The following is a 22,215-nucleotide window of genomic DNA, read 5'->3' as shown; positions in this document are numbered from 1 at the left end:
TTTTGAATACTAATAAGTCGACTTAAAAATTAAAATATACGTAAAAAACCAACTCGAGAACACTGATAATGTTCTTACCTAAAAGTTTGTTAATAAGTCAATTCACTCTAATATCAAAACTGACAGCACACTATTGAAACTAGTGAATATCAATTTTCTATGTCATACGCGTGTCAGACGGAGACAACATAGCGGGTACGATGTCCTCTTAACTACTAAGAAAATAATCTATACTCTGTCCTACGAGAGAATGGGTCATTTTTACACATATATCGTATTGTGTTTCTCTTTTCACATTACGAGATGTTAAACGGTTGTGGCGGTGAATAGTTATGTTCGTTGGACAGAGTAATTGGCAGTTGCATTGTATGCATATTGTATATATATTCTAATCATCTGCTGACATTTTATTCAACCATTTGTGTCATAGATTTTATCCTCGAATGAATTCATTTTTTATGTTTTTACCTAACATGTTTAACTTTTATTAATTGTTTTGTATTTTATATTTTATGCTTTGCTGTAGTTTTTATTAGATATTACAATTATTATTAATAAAATAAAAAATATATTGTTTTTATAGATGGCTAGCCGCCAATCTGTTAGCTCTATACTGAAGCCACCCAAAGTTCGGGCACCTCTAAAAGAAATTGAATCGGTTGATCAAGATGCTGATGAAAATACTGCAACATTGGCCAAAAGGAAAGTAAGTTTTTCAGGAATGAATAAAATAAAAATGTACAACACAGGTGCTACATCTTTAACTGTACATCAAGCTCCTATGTTTGATGAGCAAATTTCAATGTTATCTGATTCTTCAAATGCAGAGAAACCTAAATTATCAGGAAAGTTTGAGAAATCTGATACTCAAATTAGCATTGAATCAACTAATTGTACCAATTTAGAAGATAATGGCCGTATTATTATTGAGTATGAAAGTCCAAATGATAATATGGAAATGACCGAAGCACTATCAGGTAAAATATTGTCAGATACCATTTATACTATTGATAATAATGGTTCTGAGCATATTAGTTACAGTTCAGATTATTCGGAGAATAGTATGGAATTCACAGAAGCAGTAAAAGTAAGCCAAATTTTATCAGGGGATAATAGCTGTACTTCTTTAAGTTCTACTGAAATGTCTGAAACATTGGATGATGAAAGTGATGATGAACCGGTTAGTCAATTAGGTCTTAAACCTACAACACCATTATCTGATGTGCTTATTAAAAATCCTTCGAATGTAAGTTCAAGTTCTAGTTGTATGGATTTCACCTGTGCTAATGCTAAATCTAACCTATTCTATAATACTCAATCAAGTAATATGGAATTAACTGGACAAAATATGACACTTAAATCTTCAAAATCTATTTCGTCAAATGATGATTATAAATGTATGAGTATGGAATTGACACAATTACCTGACAGGCAAACATTTGAAGATAATTATGAATTGGTTTATGAATATAGCCAACATTCTGTAAGTATGGGATCAGATATATCTTGTGAAATTCAAGAAAAACAAAATTGTGAATTACAAATTGCACAAACTGAAAAAATAGAAAAAAATAATCTAAATCATCAAACAATTGGTTGTGTGTTAAACAATTCTGATAATAGAGAAGCTTTTATTGAAGAATTATCATCAAGTATGGTTTCAATGGACATTGATCCAACATTGGAAGGTAATGAATTTGATATTAGTTATGTAAATGTTGAAGACCCACTATTAGTTGCTAACAAACAAAATCATTCAACAATAACAACGACAGTAGGAGTAGAAGATAGTAGTATTCTTGAAAAAAGTTTGCTGGATAATTACTCAAATGTTATTGATATTACTAATCAAAATAATGAATCTAGACTATCTATATTCCCTACAAGTTCATCATTTGTTGTAAATATGTCTCCAGAAAATAATCTAAACAAATATGTTGAAGTTGAAGAACTTCTACAACAAACATTATATGGTCATACATCTGTGTTAGATGAAAATCAATATCTCGAAAATAATAAACCATTAGTTGTTGATAAACATGCACCAAAAAAATATTCAAGAAAAACAATGATTCACACATGCCCATTAATTGTTCAAGACAAGGCCTATGAAAATGAAGAAATGCCTGGAACAGTCAATAGTAATCAACAAAAATATTATTCTAGAAAATCAATTGCTCCTACAACTGTGTTATCAGATGTATTGGTGGATATATCTGAAACACTTGAAGAAAACCAGCAGCAAAAGTGTTCTTTACAATCAATTTCCGTGTCTGATTTTAATCAAACTCAGTCTCTCGAAACTGAAAATTTATCAGATACATCTGGAATAGTCAAAGAAAATCATCAAAATAATTATTCTAGAAAATCTGGTGCTCCTACATCTGTGTTTAATGGGGATGTATTGGATACATCTGAAACACTTGAAGAAAACCAGCAGCAAAAGTGTTCTTTACAATCAATTTCCATGTCTGCTTTTAATCAAACTCAGTCTCTCGAAACTGAAAACTTATCAGATACATCTGGAATAGTCAAAGAAAATCATCAAAATAAATATTCTAGAAAATCTGTTGCTCCTACATCTGTTTTTAATGAAGATGTATTGGATATATCTGAAACATCTGAAGAAAACCAGCTGCAAAAGTGTTCTTTACAATCAATTTCCATGTCTGCTTTTAATCAAACTCAGTCTCTCGAAACTGAAAACTTATCAGATACATCTGGAATAGTCAAAGAAAATCATCAAAATAAATATTCTAGAAAATCTGTTGCTCCTACATCTGTTTTTAATGAAGATGTATTGGATATATCTGAAACATCTGAAGAAAACCAGCTGCAAAAGTGTTCCTTACAATCAATTGCCATGTCTGATTTTAATCAAACTCAGTCTCTCGAAACTGAAAACTTATCAGATACATCTGGAATAGTCAAAGAAAATCATCAAAATAAATATTCTAGAAAATCTGTTGCTCCTACAACTGTTTTTAATGGGAATGTATTGGATACATCTGAAACACTTAAAGAAAACCAGCAGCAAAAGTGTTCTTTACAATCAATTGCCATGTCTGATTTTAATCAAACTCAGTCTCTCGAAACTGAAAACTTATCAGATACATCTGGTGGAATAGTCAAAGAAAATCATCAAAATAAATATTCTAGAAAATCTGTTGCTCCTACATCTGTTTTTAATGAAGATGTATTGGATATATCTGAAACACCTGAAGAAAACCAGCTGCAAAAGTGTTCTTTACAATCAATTGCCATGTCTGCTCTTAATCAAACTCAGTCTCTTGAAACTGAGGATGTACCAAATACATCTGCATATAATCCAACTAAATTAGTGGAAAAATGTGACACATCTGAGTGTAATTCAACTCAGTCTGCTGATGAAGAAGAAACATCTTTATATAATTCAACTCAGTCTGCTGAAAAAGGTGAAACATCTATATATAATTCAACTCAGTCTATTGAAAAAGAAGAAAAATCTTTATATAATTCAACTAAGTCTGCTGAAATAGAAGATACATCCGCCAATGTTGAAGAATATGAGCTAAAAAGATATTCTAGAAAATCAATTGGTCCCGCTTCTTTAGTATTTACTCATAGTGAATCTCTAGATAATAGTATTTTGAATAATTCATTGGACATTGAAGAAAGATATGAATTAAAATCTGAAAAGGGAAAGAGTCCTGTGATTCCAGTATCTGTTAATAATCTGTCTATACTACAATCAGATGTACCTAGCCAGTATGAACAAAAATTAATTCCAAAAAGCAAACACCAATCTGTATTGCTTAATATAATTAGTGATGATAACTGTAATTCACCTTTCAGGAAAAAACCAAGAAAATCTATAGTTCCAACACAATTAGCAAGACCACCTGTTGAAGATCCATGTATTAAAAATGAATTGGAAACTACTGATGATAATATTTTAGGAAATTTTGAAAATGTTAGTAAAATGGATATATCAACAGATATATCAATGGATATATCAATTGAACATGAATTTAAAAGTGACAATGAAATTTTAGTTGTTTCAAAAGAAGGCGAAGAACTTAATGAACATACTGTACATGGTGATATATTAGAAACAAATAAAGAAAATCATGTTATGACAGTTAATGAATTAGAAATAAACAAAACAAATTCAAATGAATTTATCAAAGATAATGTCATTTTTGAAGAAAGTGAAAAAAAAAATGAAGAAAACAATAAAAACGACTCTATTAAAGTAACTGACTATAATATAGTGACCAATCATATTTTAAACTCAGATAATCATTCATCCAGTTGTAGTGTAGATGAAACTACAAAATCGGATGAAATGTTTCAAAACAATGAAAAATCATGTCTGGTAAATCGAAAAAGAAGTTACAGCAATAGAGATTGTGTACCTTTATCTTGTTCTTCATTTACGTCTAAACCTAATATTCACAATAGTATGGAAGAAGATTTAAACACGGATGATATTATACAACAAAGTCCTATTAAAAATGATATTGATAACATGAGCTTAGATAATGAACAATTAGCAATAGGTAATGAACTTGAAGTAGAATTGATTAAAAAAGAATCCATAAAAGAAAGTTTGTGTAGTGAATGTTTAGAATTTTTAACAAGATGGAATAAGCAATTTATTGAAAAAAAATTAACTCTTGATAAGTGCACAAACAGAGAATGGATTTTTAATTTATTAGATAGTAATATCATTTTAACAGTAACATATTCATTTATTTCTAATAACTATTCATTGCTTAAAGTGGAGGATATATCATTTACCGCAAAGACCATTACCAAAAATGAAATAATAAAATTTGGGATAAATTGGATCTTAGCAAAATACAACCCAAAGGTATACAAGCAAATATGTTTTACTTCAAGAGATGTAGAATTATTATTAAAATCTTTGTTAGAAGATGTTGACTTTATTAGTAAAGTAATGAACAATATGTCTTATGTAAGTGATTTATATTGTGTTACATTTAAAGATAATAAGGCTCAATTTGTAATACATAACATGAAATGCCTATTGATGGTTCGTATTGAGATAACATTATCTAATGTTCATAAGCTTTCTTTTAAAGATCTGTCGGTTGATTGTTTATTTGGTAACTTCGATACAAAATTATTGGAAGAAATAATGGATGATACAGTAAAGGATTGTAATGTTTTGCAATCTTTAATAGAAAAATTATTTAAACTCTACTCGCACAAAATAAATTGATTAGATCATAAATTTTAAAATTATTTAGTATAATCTTATGAATTTTAATAAAAACAACGATAGCATCTTAATATCTTGTGTGTTGATGATTTGATATGTTTTAAATTTGTAAGTATGTAAATCTACATCTATATTATAATTTAATATTTTTTTTCTATGTTCGGTAACAAATGTACATACTACATGCCTTATGAACATTGTTATTAATATATACCTAGTAAGTAAACCATTAAGTATGTTTATTGATACCATTAAAATGTTACCACACCAGTGAGTTTTAAATCCTTTATGAATTGTATTCATGTGTATTGTGTTCATCTGTTCAACTGACAAAATAAGTATTCAAAATGTTAAAAGTTATTTAATCCCTTATTAAATATTAATATACATGTATATATTTTAGAATTTGTAAATTTTTATTGATTTTTTAAAGTTGGTTAAAAAATTATATTTACTTAATTAATTGTATTTCATAATATTATATTTAGATAATTTTTTTATTTGGATTTATTATGAACCTTATCTGAACATTTTTTTGTGGAATATTGAACTGATTTCCCACCACTATGTTATTTTATCTTCAACTGACTTGGTGTTCTTGAAAATAAAATGAACTATTGTAATTATTTTTAAAGACTTACTTTAAATCGTACACAACTTTTAGGTAATCAATTTTAAGTGATTTAATTAAATGTACTTTCTTATACAATAAATTTAAAACAAGACAAATGTATTTTAATCTATATTAATTATCGTTGATGTACTTGTATGTTATGAAAATTTAGATGAAATGATTACATAATTGTATTCTAATTATTTAAAGTATAATATTGTTTTATGTCATTAATATTAATAAAATACCTATCGTTATATTTGGCATTTCTAATAATTTGTAATAATTAGTTATTACTTATTACTTTCAGTTTAATGTTCATAAAATATAGGTTCCTAATATAGTTAGTAATACTGAACACGTTTGATATTACTTATGGTATGAAGAAAAAAAAATTACATACTACTCAACAGTTTATTTACATCGCATGTACAAAAAAAATATACGATACAATACACAAAATCGGAACTGTTTCATCATTATTATAAGTATTTAATTTTTAATTCTCTAAGTAATTGAAAAAAAAAGTACACATAACAAACTTTGTTTTTTAAGTTTGCACCATCAATTTATATGATTTATAACATAATTAATGTATAATCTCTTAAAGGGATTTTTAGAAAACATACATTTAATATACATATATAATATATTCATAGGTATATATATATTAATATGTAGATATAATTTAGAATAATAGTATGCTAGGTATTATAAGTAAAATAAAACTATTTGTGCTGATTTTGTCCAACTAATAAACATAGCATAAAAATCGAAAAAGTAACGACCATAAGTAGTATAAACATAATGTAATGGATACAAGAGTTAATACTTAATAGGATACAATTATTATTATACAAATACAAATAAAATATTGTAATAAGTGGGTATTAATATAATATATATACCTGCTATTGGATTACTCACTTGAAAATAAAATTACTAAATTGTTACATAATATATATTTTGTAAGATAATTGGCAGCGATATTATTTTCCGTACAGTTTGTGGAAAAAAGTATAATACTTCAAGTTTTTTTTAAAAAATATTTTTATTCTATAGATCTTAGATTAGGTTTGTTTTAGTGGTGAATGAGAAGACAACTGTGTGACAGTTGATTTAATAAATTGTGTTTCTTTTATTCGATCTGAATCTACTTATGACGTGCTGCTGGAGTGCGAACATTGAGTAGTTCGTCATCGGTGTTTATACAACTATTATAGTAGGTTGATAAAAATAAAAAATGTTTGAATGGACGTGAAACATTGCATTGTTTTCAACCCTTTTCAAATTAAAAAAATGACTAATTGTAATGCCTTCTACGTACAATATTTAGAAAAAAATTCATTAACTTAATTTGGCCTAAGCACATTAAGGCACATTTAACTTTCATGGGTTTTAAAATATACTTTTTACACAGCAAATAAATGAAATTTAAATGCATTAATAAATCATAATAATACTTGTTTTAATAATAACAAATTGAAATGTAAAAGTTAAAGATAACTCAAGGCACTTCTAAATAAGTTTTTAAAAAAAGTTAATGAAAATGTAAACAATAACAGGGGTATAAATTTAAGTATATATTATATAGGTATATTATATATAACATAGCTATATAATATGAATTTAAATATTTTATTATTTATTATTTTTTTTTTTTAAGAAAACGTGAAATATAAAGCTTATAGTTCCTAACGTAAGTATGTTACTCAAAATTTAACACTTAACGCTCATTGAATATATTTAAAATTATTTTAATAATAATAAACTATAATAATATAATAGCAATATATATATAATATTTAAGTTATAATTACGGATTTGGTCCTGATTCAAAATGTCCCCTTTTGTTTTCGTGAACCCTTATAAAAACTTGCGAATATTGTAAAATCACTTATCGGATTGCCAGCGAGTCGTTGAGATTTATTAGAAAATAATATAATCTATGCTCAAACCTATTAAACACTATGATATGTATTTCGTTGAAATTTTAAATACAGTGATTCAATTTCATTTTAACTTCATTAAATTATAGTCAATGCAAGTATCTCATTATACAATGTAGTGTATATACGAGTACATAAGTACCTATATAGTATATGCTATGCAATTTCTGTGAGCTAATTGTTTTTTACTTACCTAATTATACCGGAGGAACACTATAGAACGAATAGAAAAAAAAATAAACAAATGGGTGACAAAAAAAAGATAAACTATAATTTTAATTTCGTTTGTAACTTAGGTGTAATTTAAAACAATATTATTCAAAAATAAAATGTACGTTACCATGGGGATTTGGTGCACGTTCCTTAAACTTTGTATTTGTTGTAATGTGTATAAAATGTTTGCAATTTATTCGTTCATTCAAGAGTTATCGCTTGGACACCATATATATTATTATGTATAGTCAAATTATATTTTATTCCAAATTGTTAATTCTTAAAACATTTAGAAGCTCTACCGAATATATTATATATTTTATGAATGATTATTTAATTATTAATTTATATATTTAATATTAATATTATTTAATATTGTTATAAAGATTTTATTGGTTATTTAGAATCGATTTTCGTAGAAAAATATAATAATGTACGTTACGCGCAATTATTCTAAAGCGATAAAATACCTACCTATTAAGACATTTAATAATATAATTACATTTTAATATTTAATTTTATAAATTTATAAATTTTAACAATATTAAAAAAAAATAAAAATAAAAATAAAAGCCATTTTGGCGTATACAATTCTACATATCTCGTTGAACGTGACCTATGCGTAATTTTAAAATCCACTTGTATATTCTGAGCAATTCTTACTAATTTCTAGTAGAAATAACAAAGTATTTTTTTGTGTTTAACATTAATTAATTCTACTTAAGTATTTTAACAATAATAATATATTATTATATTAACGTCGACATAAGTTGTACGTAGACGATTTTGAATAGTTTTTCCAGTCGTTCGGCTGATTTCAAAATGAACGCTGACATATTTTTGTTCCTAGAAATGTACAAAAACGTAGGTATTAAATAATTAACTTTTGTACGTCGGGGTCGGTCGAGTAACGATAACAAACTTAATTATACAAATTATAAATATAAATAGCGGAAGTTGTAGATAAAAATAAATGTACAAAGTATTGTCTATAATCTACAGGGTGGAAGTGTGTAACTGGAAGACCTGACAAGTGAAATAACTTTTCAAATGTTTTAACATTTTTTTTTTTTATTCATTTACATACGCTTGCATTACACGTATAGTACCTACATTAGTACCTATAACATTTTTTATTTTTATTTTTCAATACTGAAAATATAAATTTGAAATTTGATTTAATATTTTTTTTAAAAATTAAAAATACCTAGCCAATTTGTAAATCTGATTTTTAGAAAAATGTCGATTGTAAAAATATTTATTTAAGTCATGTACCTAGTTCATTTTTTTTACAAATTTTAGAAGTCATTATTTTTTATAAGCAAAGTTGATCCAGTCATAAAAAACATTTTAAATTCAAAAAGTACAAACTATTTTTAAATATTTTATGTGCATTTCAAATAGGTACTTGTCAAAATTGAAATATTTTTAAAAAAGTTATTACTTTTCAAATTAATGAATTAGGTACTTACTTCAAAAATATTTGAAATTCTATAAATCATAAAAAATCAACCATTTGACTAGACAAATGTTTTTCAATCAAAAGTTTTCTGGAAATCAGATTCAAAATTTGGCTATTCTGAAATGTTCAATATAAATTTAAACAGATTTAAAATTAAAAATGTTATATTGTACGTATATACGGTACCTATACCTAGCGCCAATTAATTATAAAAATATTGATTAGAAGAAAAGTTATTTCATTCGTCAGGTCTTCCTGTTACATCCTGTTTCCGTTCATCTTATAGTTACGATATACTTAAACGTTATACCTATATAGTCTATAGCAGGTGCTAATTAATAAAAACGAGTGTGAGCATATGTTTTTTATTCTTTTTTTTTCCTTAAGAAATCGTCACATGGGGTGAACCGTTTACACAATACTTACCCCCATGCAATATAATTTCGAGCATACCTAGTCGGATAGATGACCGTTTTCAACCAAAATTGTAGGTAGGTAACGATCTCTTTTCAGCCAAACCCGAAAGTTTAATATTTACCTAATTTAAGTTATACTTGTAGACAACTATTAAAAATATAATAATAATATAATAATACTATTATTATTATTTACCTATTTTTAACGTAGGTACATAACAGCGTATCTACAGAGGGCGGGGGTATGGGTATCATATATATTGAAATACATAAATGTAATAGGTAGAGTGTATGGGATAAAATTCAACATGACATCAATATTAATAAATAGATTAACTAATAAAATAAAATAAGATAAACATTACAAACATTAGGTCAACAATGATAAATTATAATAATAAAAACTACGGATTAGCAAGATCTATAGACTAGCTCGTAGATGTATAAAGTATAAACTATTGTCCAGGTTATCTGTACGCAATCAACTACATCCCTGACCCTATTAGCTGAGTGAATATAATTTGGAGTGCCTTTGAATGCGCGGATCCGGTATTCGGTCGCTATAGGTCACTATTGTTTGTGATTTTTGTCCAAAGTCACAAACAATCTCTCGTATTATATCTTTACAGTTTTCTGGCATTATTAAAAGTTGATAAAAAAATCGGAGCTTAATGTGACCTCCGTAAAGTTACTAGCAAGTAGGTAGTAGATTTTTGTAAGAATCTAATGTGGTATAAGTTTTATGGTATAAGTCGTTTTGACGTAAGTACCTAAAACATACTTAAAAATGAATAAAAACATTTTAAATATTCAAAAACCTACTAAGAAAATAAACGTTTTAACGTTGTATGTTAAGTTTGGCTACCTACTGTTTTATCATAGACATTGGCCATTAAATCGCGTGAAAATGTGATGAAAAAAATGAAAACGAGAATAAGTTTTTACTCCGCTTCGGAGTAAACATCGGGAAAATCGTATTTTAGATTAAGCGGCGTTTTGGCGTGTGTAACGGAAAACGCTATGATAAACACAATTTTCTATCTTGTGGAACAGTGTAAAAATATTTTTGGGTTAGCGATATTATATATACACTATATAATAGTGTGCGTATGACTACAACGTTCGAAGATTGAGATAAATAGAGTTTGGTCGAATGCCAGAGGAAAAGTTTATGATTTGGTCATAATACATGTGACGTACGTGACGCGATTGTACGCGAAAACTTAGGAAAACGGCGGTGTGGCGCGTCGCTGTTGAAAATTATTAGTGCGGCACAGCGAGCTTAACATAACTATACGTTTTTATTCGTATTTTATTTTTTGTCTCATTATATTGTCCTATTTTTTGATTATTTTCAGGACACTCGAATAAAAAAACGAGACGGTTGTAAGCTCCCCATATTACGTAGCCAGGTATATAGGTACATAATAAAAAGTAAGTGCGTATATCCATCCAAATAACATTTTATTCTCGTCCTTATTGTTGTTGGATTATACTATTTCCATATTTTAAATCAAAAAAGAAACGAAATGAATAAGAGATGGGAAATATTATGTATTACGCTCATTACGTGGTAGGTACCTACCTACCTAATCATTATTTATTATAGGTACTCTTTTACAAAAAAATCTTCACTCATATCTGGATATCTGGTATACGACATGCAGGTAAACACTACATAAAGCAGATAATATGTATAATTTTGAAATTTTGTTTTTAAAATTTATCAATTGTCAAAATAAAAGTAAATTAGTTCGTTTAGGTTGGTCGTTTTTCTGATAGGTACCTAACTTGACCTACCTACTAGCTACATGTAATGTGCTATAACCACCATGTGCTATATCCACATATATGATATTTTATTTAAAATTAGTGTAACGAATAAAGTAGATATAGGAGTAGGTATATATTTTTCCTTTAATACCTATACGAAGACTGTAAAATATTTCTGAGCTACTATTTTAATTTTTATTTGCCAACGAATAGAAATATGTGGATTAAAGGTGTTTTGTTTGGACTGCTGTTAGACATTCCTTCCTATACCCACGGTATACTCCTTCCCTTAACAACCAAAATTGCTAGGGTCGGCGTGGAGTGGATACCATTCGACCGTATAACAATAATATAGGTAGACCTAATTAAAAAGTAAACAAGACCGTGCATCTACCTTCATTTTAAATAGGGCGGGTTGAAAAAAGAAAAATTAATTAATAATTAAAAATAGAAGTTTATACCTCGTTATGCGCTCGGTGAGATATAAGTACTAAGACCGTTTTTTTTTTTGTATTGTAGCTTTTTGAAAAAGCAACTATGTGATAATAAAGGAGATGGAGCAAATTCCGCCGAGCTTCTTTGCAGCATGACGCAGGTGTAAATATAACGGCGGATGATTTAATTATTCGAAAAAAGCACCTTATTATATATATATGTACACGAAATTGTAATATTCAATGTGCAGCGTCGTAGGTAGGCAGACCATATAATATTGAGAATAATTTATTACCTATCTATTTGGAATATAGTGGTTTAAAAACCATATTCTTAGTAATCAGTAGGAATAGGGTACGTATAATGTCTTGTTATTTGGTTATGCACTTATTCGGGAACATTGCAGTAGATACATAATTAATCAGTGTGGCATGACCTATACGAACGAACCAACTATGTTTTGGTAATACCTATAACTAATAATCAAGTATTAAAAAAAAAAGAAAATGAGGTCGAACACAATTTATCCGTATTTTAGGGTCGGCAAAATGGAATGGATTTAATCAACATCATCATATTATTATACGTTTGTCGATAAATGACTATAATATGTACCTGATTTGATTATAAACACGTTATTCTATTTAGTCGGCCTGGAGCAGCGCTGGTATACTGCAGTTGGTTTCTATGTTTGATAGTATATAGGTACTACCCATATAATATATATATATATATATATTGGAATCGCATTTATCCTTATGAATAATGGGAAACTGTCATGTTTAAAAGCACTGCACTACCCCATGTAGAATGTAGATATATATATTATAATGGATTTATAGCGACGGACCGAAATTAATTACAAACGCGTGTGCATCTGTGTTATTAAATTCGAGCGATTTCGGGTAATAACCATTTTATACCCACTGTTGCAGAACACTCGCATGGTATAGTGCTCTGCAAAGAGTGCAAAGACGCGCGACGCGAGTTCGGTTATTCACAACTCCCGCCCACTCACGCATTAAAATATTATTGATTTTAAGACTAGGTTTTTCTCTCTTTCCGAGTGTAACAGATTCCGCTGCGTACCTACGGTAAATACTCTCAGTTTCTTTCTTACGAAAAGCTCAATGGTACGCCGTAGGTATACGAGGTGTCAAGGTAGGTGGTACTTGTATAATATACCATTACGGCATTATAATAAAACCCAGAGGCACCGCGGAGATAGTAAAAGCTAAGGTCGATAACGAGAACGGTCTTATTTTACGATACGGTGGGGCGAGATTAAACACTTTTAGGCGACAAAGGTAATCGATATACCTTTGATAAACGCTGCAGTGTAGTAACGGGAAAAGTATATATCTACCCGTTCTATATGTACGGATGCATATCATAATATATATGGGTGGGTAACGATGGGCGGGGGTGAGAATTATAATAGGTATATGATTCCATCGTTAAATTCGAATTTTTTACTTTCTCACATGAAATATAATTCACGGCCTCGAGTGTATAACAATGTCATAATATAACCGTTTGATTCAGGAACTATAGAAATAACAATTTCATTTTTACAATATTTTTCTTTTGCTAATTTTCTAGAAGTTGCGCAGCTTAGTTTTATTATTTTGACATTGTTTTTAGTAGGTAATATGTATGCTATTGTTTTTATAATTTTTTATCATATTATATTATGTAAGGCCGAAACAATGAATACAACAATGTACAGTATTAAAAACCATAATTCACAAAAAAACTGAAAATAAGATAAAAATAATTCACTAGGTTAGGTACTTGGGTTTATCAATTTGATTTATTAACAAAAAGTTACGAATAAGAAACGATTAAAATGTAAAATATTAAATTACTAAGTAAAGTAGGCACCTAACTAGTAAGTAGTAATAAATGTTTAATGTATTTTTAAACAGATTATAATATTACAAAATTTAAATTAAAAATATGTTTATAATATAATACCTATATAACGGCTATAACCTATTACCCAGTGGCGGCGTGAACTTTTTCAGCTCTATGAAGCAATTACCTTTAATAAGTACTTTAAATAAGTACCCAATTTGTTCACATTTTACACTTATTTTTTCAAAAATTTTGAACGCAGGTTGTATGTGACCATGCAAGTATAATTTATTAACTAGTCTAGCCTTCTAGGTCTTGGAGACTGGTGTCATTGGGATACCAACTTCCACTTTTGCACGAGGCTTCCGCCTCGTAAAATAGCTATTCACGCAGCTACTGCTATTATAGTCCCAGAGGTACCTATCTATAGATGTGTATCGGTTAACCACTATTGGGAAACCATATAACATGCATTTAATATGATCATTTATGCCTTAACAGTTTTTAAATTCATGTGCACAATTACACATACCTATTTCGTTGAGTAGTAAAAAAAAAAAATGCACGCTAGAAACGAAGGCATAACAATAATTACCGATGGGCGGCGGTCGGGCGTGGGCTCAGCTGGACGGCTGGATGGGCTCGGGCACCAAATGCGGCGTCCGGCTGCTGATGGGCGGCAATATGGGACTGGTGGGCCAGTGGTAATGTGACGCGCCGCCGGCACCGGTTGGGCGGCACGCTGCGCGAGTGCGACATGACCGTCGACCCGTTGCCCATGGCCAACATCATGCCGGGGGCGCCCGACGACGACGGGAACATGAGCGGGTTGCCACCGACGCCGGTCATGCTGCCCGCCGGCGACGAGACGGACGGTTGCATCAGGCCGCCGGTGGCCACCGCGGCCGCCGATTCCGGGTGCAGGAAGTTGCGCCTGGACTCCGTCGTCGACGCCAGGTTGCTGGTGTTCTGCAGGTTCTGCTGGTTCTGCGCTATGCACCGGGTCAGGATCTCCGGCAACAGCTCCAGCTGCACAGACACGCCACGCGCAATTGTTATATTTTATGGATTATCGGACGTCACGTCGCACGAATTCCACAAGGATTTCAACCCTCCACCGACACCGTTCACCTTCTATTTCGAGATATTTAGCATTTTTCCAACACCACTAAATAATTGGCTGACCGTGTAAAAAACAAGGGTACCCCGCATGATGTTATGCTACTACTCCGCTCATCAGCTCATCGCGCCTTTAAATAATTCTCACAAGTTCATAAGTTATAATAGTTATAACTAATTGATAACGTTCAAAATATTAATTTTTTATCCATTGGCATTTTCAAAAACATATTTTACTCCTGAATATGAAATCGAAATGGCATCGTGTGATTTAAAAAAAGTAAAAACATTTATTGATAAAAATAGAATTTTAATGTAAATTTAATGAATTTAAAATATGTCAAAATAAAATTATCAAAAATCCTAATACTTTTTGAGAAAATTAGGATTTACCTTTAAATTAATCATCTTGATTAGTTATAGGTACCTACTGAATATTATGTTTTTAAAATTAAAATCATTTTTTGGAAATTGGACAGACATTCTTTCATATTATAAAGACATCAATACGAAAATACATTCATTGCAGGAGAATTTAATACTTTATATTATTAATTTTTGTAGGTCACAACGATAGAGTTTAAAGTTTAGGCGACGACTAAAATGTGTGTATACAAATATAAATATCAAAGCAAATAAAGTAAAAACGCAGAAATCCGCTTTGATGTTTACCATCTGTTGATCGGTAACAATTAATAACAATAATAATTTCCTTAAACATGAATATTGTGTCGGCATATCTATTATATTTTGTCACCGGGAATAAAACTGATTTCTTGACAGAAAGTTGATTGGACGGGGAGATTTTGGAGAAAGCGGAGCTTATGTCCACACTTGTCAGTTCGGATGACACTCTATTGTAAGTACAATTTTACCTACATCGGCTACATGTTATATGTTAGTTCCTCCCACTCCAACGCTCAACACCCCCTACCCAAACAGCTTCAGATACCAAGAGTGGGATAGGATGTGCAAGACACGCATACGAATGTTATCGTTTCGATTAGGTACTCGACAAATTTAATTTGAAACACCGTCGAACTAAACAATGCATTATTCAGGCAAATATTCGTATAGTGTTATTATGACTAATGACGAATGATAGCAGTACAGTTCACACTGAGAAATCACTTAAAATGTCTCAGGCGTGTCATGATTAGGATTTTTTTTAATATTATAGAAATAAAATTGGGCAAAAGACATTTCACCGATATCCATATTTTTTCACTCCGTGTAAACCATTATACGTTATAACGTTGTAAATTTAGATAAGGTTTAATCACTCGAATATGTGTAGTCAAGTGGAATTTTTCTGATATTTGGCAAGCGTTTATAAACGGCTTTATAATAGGCTTTTATTATTATTATTATTATTTTTTAAAGATTTATCCAAAAAAAGTCCTCTTGGTTGGAAGTCATTAGCAAACTTTTTTTTTTGGAAAAAAACTATTTAATTTTCGTAATCTTGATAAAAAAAAAAAATGCTAATTTTGACCTAATTACTCGGCAGTGTAGATACCAATAAGATATTCTGTTCTAAACCGTATAACAATAATTGCTTGTCAAAGAATAATGTTGATGTAAATAAGGTGAATGTATAAACTCAGAATAATATAAAAATTGTAACAATATATTATAATTATATAATATTCAGATTAATTGAAATAATTGTTTATAAATTATAATGAAAAACTGTAGTTATATTTATAAACTTCAAATACGTCAGGAAATTAATCAAAGTTTCAGTTACATAACAATATAATTTGGTGTAACAACGTGTTACGTAACTGTAGTTGTATAACTCGATTTCAATACATTGAATTTATTCGGTTCATGTAAAATAATTTACGGGATTGATAGCTGTACAATTTAATTATACATGGTTCATTTAGACTTCGAATTGTTTTTTTATATTATGTTTGATTAAACTCCTTTATTCTTAGTTATAATAACAAAACAAAATAATTTCAACGAAATTGTAAGCCCGTATAACTGTGACTGTACATAGTCTCTAGAAGGTAGAAGAAATAATTTGAAGTAAATAAATCTTAAAGTACCGTACCGATGAAGAATTATTTTTTATTGTAATTGATTTAAAAATAAAATGTTTAATATTCCGAACACGATATTGCACGTATACCGTATAATAAATGTATAAATTGATAGCATCTTATAGAATCCCAACTGGGAATGACATTAATATGATATAGCAATAAACAATACCTATGGAATTATATTATTTACCTGTTCTTGTAAGGCTACCAGTTTATCTTCGAGATTTACCAAACGTTCTTCAAATGCATCGTATCGATTACTCATGTCGGATACAATTTCATAAACAGTATTCTGCGTCTAAAAATATATCAATCATTATCCTCCTCCATATTTATTGGTACGGTGCAGGTAATTTTTGTTACTCACTTTGGCCATGTCTGTTATTGTATTTGCGTTGTCCATTAATTTTCTTTGGTCCATTTTCACTTTTCTTAACCTGAGGTAAACACGAAAATATTTATCTCAAACTAAAAACATAACACCCGAGTTTTATACCATCCATTGGTGGATATATCGAGTATTATCTTTCAAACTGTCTACTTGAAAAATGTTCGCATTCGGTTGGAATACGATTGTTGATAAAATAAAAACTCTTGTTATCCCCTCGAGGGCTGTGTGGTTGTTTTAATTGAAGAGTTTAATTGAAAAGGGTTTGTGTACGTCATGTAGTTGTTCATCAGGAAACTACTAGTATTTAATTATCACAAGCGCGTCAAGTTGGAACAACTTATTATTTTCTATTCAACTCGGTAAAGTCGCGAAAAAGAAATGCATTTGAATATGCTGTGTGCTACAAATACAGTAATAAAATGTTTAGAGACTAAATATAATTGTATTCAAACAATAGGTATAACGATGGCCATTTTATGATTGTTTTTAAGTCGTTAAAGTCGGTAATTGTTTTTCTGCCGAAAATTTCTTTTGACGGCCGACAAACGTTTCGGGTAATATTGAGTTTTTATAGACTTACGCGTATATGGCCAACAAGAATTTTCGTTGGTGTGTCCGAACCCTGCCTGCATTCACCCTTTTCACCAGTCTAGTGTGTTTGTAGATCAGCCACGTCTCCCTGAGAACGTTGGCCGCAGCGTTTTTCAGCTGAAAGAGAAATATGTTTCTAATGAAAAAAAAATCATCCACAATAATAGTATACAAATTATTCAATATTGTACTCGTTTTGTAAGTTGAGTGTCCATCATGAAATTATGGACGTGTTTCTCTGCCCTAGAGAGTTCCATCTTTCGCGACACAACAGCCACTAGAAGAGCTGTGCACCCGGCACCCTGGAAACATCATTTAAATCATAGTTATTTAAGACCAGCATTGGTGGTCAAAATAAATTTGGAGGAGAAATTTTAAAGGAGAAAAACAACACTACATTATAGTTAGTATAGTTGTCTATTTATTGTGTTTGATGATCAAAGCCAACATAAATTTGTTCATGCAAAGTTATTAATATAAGTTTGTGTGGAAGTTTGTTTTATAAATGATTGATGATGGTTAAAGAATAACAAAAACCGTAAGTGGGGCACATTTTTAAAAAATATTTTTTGTTGGGCACGACGGTGATGATGTTATGATAGTAATAATAATAATAATGATAATATAATATATTATAATATAATAGCTCTATTCATGCAATTTAAAAGGCTTTATGTACTAGTAGAAATTGATGCTTATTTTTATAATTTAATTAATTAGTTAAATTTATTAAAAGCGTAGTGTTTAACTCTTTTGTTTAACTCTGATTGACAGTAAGGACAGTAGGTAACTGATGTTATCGGAAAAGTCCATTGGTGCGATCCAATTTTCGATGTCACAGTAATTGCCGGCCCACTGCTCGGTCGACGTTTAAACAAAATATGTTATTTTTTTCTTTCATTCATCCACGTAGAATTATTAAAATATTATTAGTGTTGGCATTTGGCAAAATAATTGGGACCGTGGAAAATTAAAGCATGTTCCATTATAATATCAATGTGTATTTGGAGTCGTTGTACTACAGTTACAGATGTGCTCCAACTCATCGAATACATTTCGGTGTTTCGTGTTTGGATGTACACTATATCAACCTCTAAACATTAAGTATTCTTGGAGAAAATAATCGAGTGCACTTTTTTTAATTTATACAAATCAACAAGCGTTTGAATGCCCACTTAAACCGTATATTATTATGTTCATGCAATATTAAACAAAGAAGTTCCTGTACAGTTAAAAATAAAATAATATTACAACGTGCATCCCGGGTTAGTGAAAAATCGAAAAATTATTTACACATTATTATGATTGTAGTGGAGTTTTCGTTTTGTTTTAAAGCCCATGTTTTATTTTCTTGAAACGTGAATGAGGCAAAATAGTGTTAGACAAAGCGTGATACATTTGACATTGCATGGCGATTAGATATGTTTAGTGTTCACATAAAAAATATACAAAAATAGTTCATACTATCCTGTTTATTTTTATTTTTTAATTAATCAATTATTATAATATAATACACACATTATCTAACAACTAACTATAATATTATAGTGGCATGTATTTTCGAATTAAATGGGGCTTGCATAATAATATCCGTACGCAGTGCATCGAGACACCACATTTGCCTACTCAGGACGCCGTGTCAGCGACTGTTGTATAATATTATATATATTTTTTGTTGGTAGTTAATATATTATGGTGTCTATACCTAAATCTAAGACAGTGCGTCTATATATGTAGAAGTGTCTAATTTCTAAGTAATAATAATAATAACAAATAATTGCAACACAATTGTACAATATCACTTGTGATTTTCACAACGGTATCAACAATGTTATACATCAATTACGAAATATCTATAATATTATTGTATCTAAAGCGCTATTGAAACTACTGTACAAGGGGCTTTATATATTTATAAAGCACTTCTACGCGCTTTGCATGGTGTTCGGAATGTTTAAGTAAGACACTTGGAATTTGCATCATATGAGCGGTCCTTAAAATAATTGCTTTGAAACGCTTTTACATGTAATTATTATTATTGTTATATCAAAGGGATTCATATAAAACCATGTTTGATGCTAGAGGAAGAATGCAGAGTTGGAAAACAAAGTATAATATGTATAATGTTTATATATATTTACATACAGGATGGTTTTCTGTAGGTAAAATATGGCATTTCTCAAATATATTTATAATTATTTTATTTAGCATACAATTTTCAGAAACTGTTAACACAAACGCTACTTTTTCATTAAATTATATTAATAATTTCTTATATTCCCCTCATATTTTTTTAAAATAATATCAACTTTCAAATTTTAAATGGCATCGTATAATTTTAAAATATTGGAAGTCATTATATTTTTAAAAATGTCGATGTATATTTATCTAATATTAAACTCATTTTGCTAGCTATAATTATATAATTTAATATTTATAATTAATGACCATCAACCAAATTCAAATATCGGACGAATCATAAACGTATATAAATATTTTCAGAAAAATTATAAGTTGCTGCATTAAAAATAACTATTATTATACTTAACTATTAGGGAGCGTGTAGCATTGTTATAATAATTATGAAAATGTACAAAATATTTGTATGTCATTAAAAAATGTAGTAAATAAATATGATTTTAATATTATTTTATCTTGCACGTTTCGCCATTAAATAGTCTTCTTTTAGTGCGTGAAATATTCAAATATATAATATATATAAATGTTTGACAACCCTATAGGTACACCAATCTATGTTTTTTGATTATATACATAGTTTAAACCAAAAAGCTTATTTTCTATGAATCCCTTAGACGCTGTATCATGTTTCCAATCAATTAATCTATTCTAAAATCTAAATCCATTAGGACTTCGCTCAATAGTATTCCTTCCTAAATTAATTTAATGCATTTTCCAAGCAAGCACGCTAGAATTTTTGGACGCTATCGGCTGGATAGACTTTTTGGTCACTAAATTTGAGGCCACTGGGATATTTGTTTGGTTGTTCTGGATTCGGTCTTACCATTATGCCAGTGGTGACCGCAATGCCACGACCGCAGTAAGTGTTTGGCACTATGTCTCCGAAGCCCACGCTCAGGAACGTGATCGCTATGAACCACATGGAGTTCAGCAGGTTAGCGTGATCTTCATCATGAAACCTACAGAGCCCCAGACACAGTGTAGTATTGATCACAACCCAATCCCAGTAAAAAAATTAAATTATAAATTATAAATATTACAATATTTCTTATGAACCACGATCTCCTATCGACTCCAAAAACACATCGATATGTACAGTTTCCGTATCGAAATTATTACTAGGACGCGTAAAAAAAGACAATAACACAATTTTAAACACGAGTTCATTCTCCATTCCTTTTTGACGCGTATGACAATACTGGTTGAAATACATTAAACGAAATTCATTGCTTCGGTTGTTTATCAGCCCCAGGGATTCCGAACTATGCGTTCTAACCCATTTATCCAATCACGATGACATTAAAAAAAAAAGTTTTGAAATATCTACACGAGTTCAGGAGTGCGTGTATTTTCTATTTTGTTGAAGATCTATTATGAAACGTGACTTATTTACTCGTCTTTGATGTGAAACTTCATCGTATTTCAGACAACACGAATTTGTTAGATATAGTATAGGACCCCTGATAAATAATATAAAAATATGTACAGGGTGTCCTACTATTTTAAATATTTCTTAATGATAGTTTTTATTAATAAAAAACGATTACCTACTATATGAGAAGACATAAAAGAATATATATCAAATAAATTATACGACGTTATGATGACATGTTAATTTTTAAGTAAAAATTGATACTTGGAAGTTATTAAATCCAAGACATTAGTGGACGTGCTCAACGTTCGTTAAGTTAATGTTTTATTATTATCATTTAAGTTTTGTACGTTAATTCTGGACGGATGAATGAAAAATTGACATTATTAGGTGTTTAACAAGTGTTCGGAATTCGATTACGCCCGCACCCCCTGAAATAGAAACTATCTTTTAAATATTAAAAAAAATATTATTACTGGACACAAGTGTAGAACGTATGAAAGCTTTCAATTCAATTGGTTCCCAATGAATGTAAATAGCTTTT

At 29.6% G+C, this 22,215-nt stretch overlaps 2 protein-coding genes across 9 annotated transcripts in view; one reads left to right on the top strand and one right to left on the bottom strand.

Moving 5' to 3' along the window:
• LOC100571574 overlaps positions 1-5,960 on the top strand; it is an 8,392-nt gene extending 2,432 nt beyond the window's left edge. The window contains exon 2 of the mRNA XM_008182748.3: positions 584-5,960. Coding sequence (XP_008180970.1) covers positions 584-5,227 — 4,644 coding nt within the window. The 3' untranslated portion in view covers positions 5,228-5,960. The remainder of the gene's footprint in view (positions 1-583) is intronic.
• Positions 5,961-6,235: 275 nt separating this feature from the next.
• The window catches only part of LOC100165930 (small conductance calcium-activated potassium channel protein), a 398,891-nt gene continuing 382,911 nt past the window's right edge, over positions 6,236-22,215 (bottom strand). For 6 of the 8 annotated variants that reach the window (XM_029486558.1, XM_029486562.1, XM_029486559.1 and 3 more), the window contains 7 exons: positions 21,123-21,258; positions 18,292-18,402; positions 18,090-18,217; positions 17,486-17,555; positions 17,309-17,416; positions 14,541-14,974; positions 6,236-8,848 (listed from right to left, as the gene is read on the bottom strand). In XM_029486558.1, the coding sequence (XP_029342418.1) occupies positions 8,752-8,848; positions 14,541-14,974; positions 17,309-17,416; positions 17,486-17,555; positions 18,090-18,217; positions 18,292-18,402; positions 21,123-21,258 (1,084 nt within the window). In that variant the 3' untranslated portion in view covers positions 6,236-8,751. The remainder of the gene's footprint in view (positions 8,849-14,540; positions 14,975-17,308; positions 17,417-17,485; positions 17,556-18,089; positions 18,218-18,291; positions 18,403-21,122; positions 21,259-22,215) is intronic. The other 2 variants (XM_029486561.1, XM_029486560.1) reach the window with 2 other exon arrangements.

This window comes from Acyrthosiphon pisum, chromosome A1, assembly GCF_005508785.2.
Source record: "Acyrthosiphon pisum isolate AL4f chromosome A1, pea_aphid_22Mar2018_4r6ur, whole genome shotgun sequence".
NCBI classification, from domain to species: Eukaryota; Metazoa; Arthropoda; class Insecta; order Hemiptera; family Aphididae; genus Acyrthosiphon; species Acyrthosiphon pisum.
This window is presented reverse-complemented; position numbering and strand designations above follow the sequence as displayed.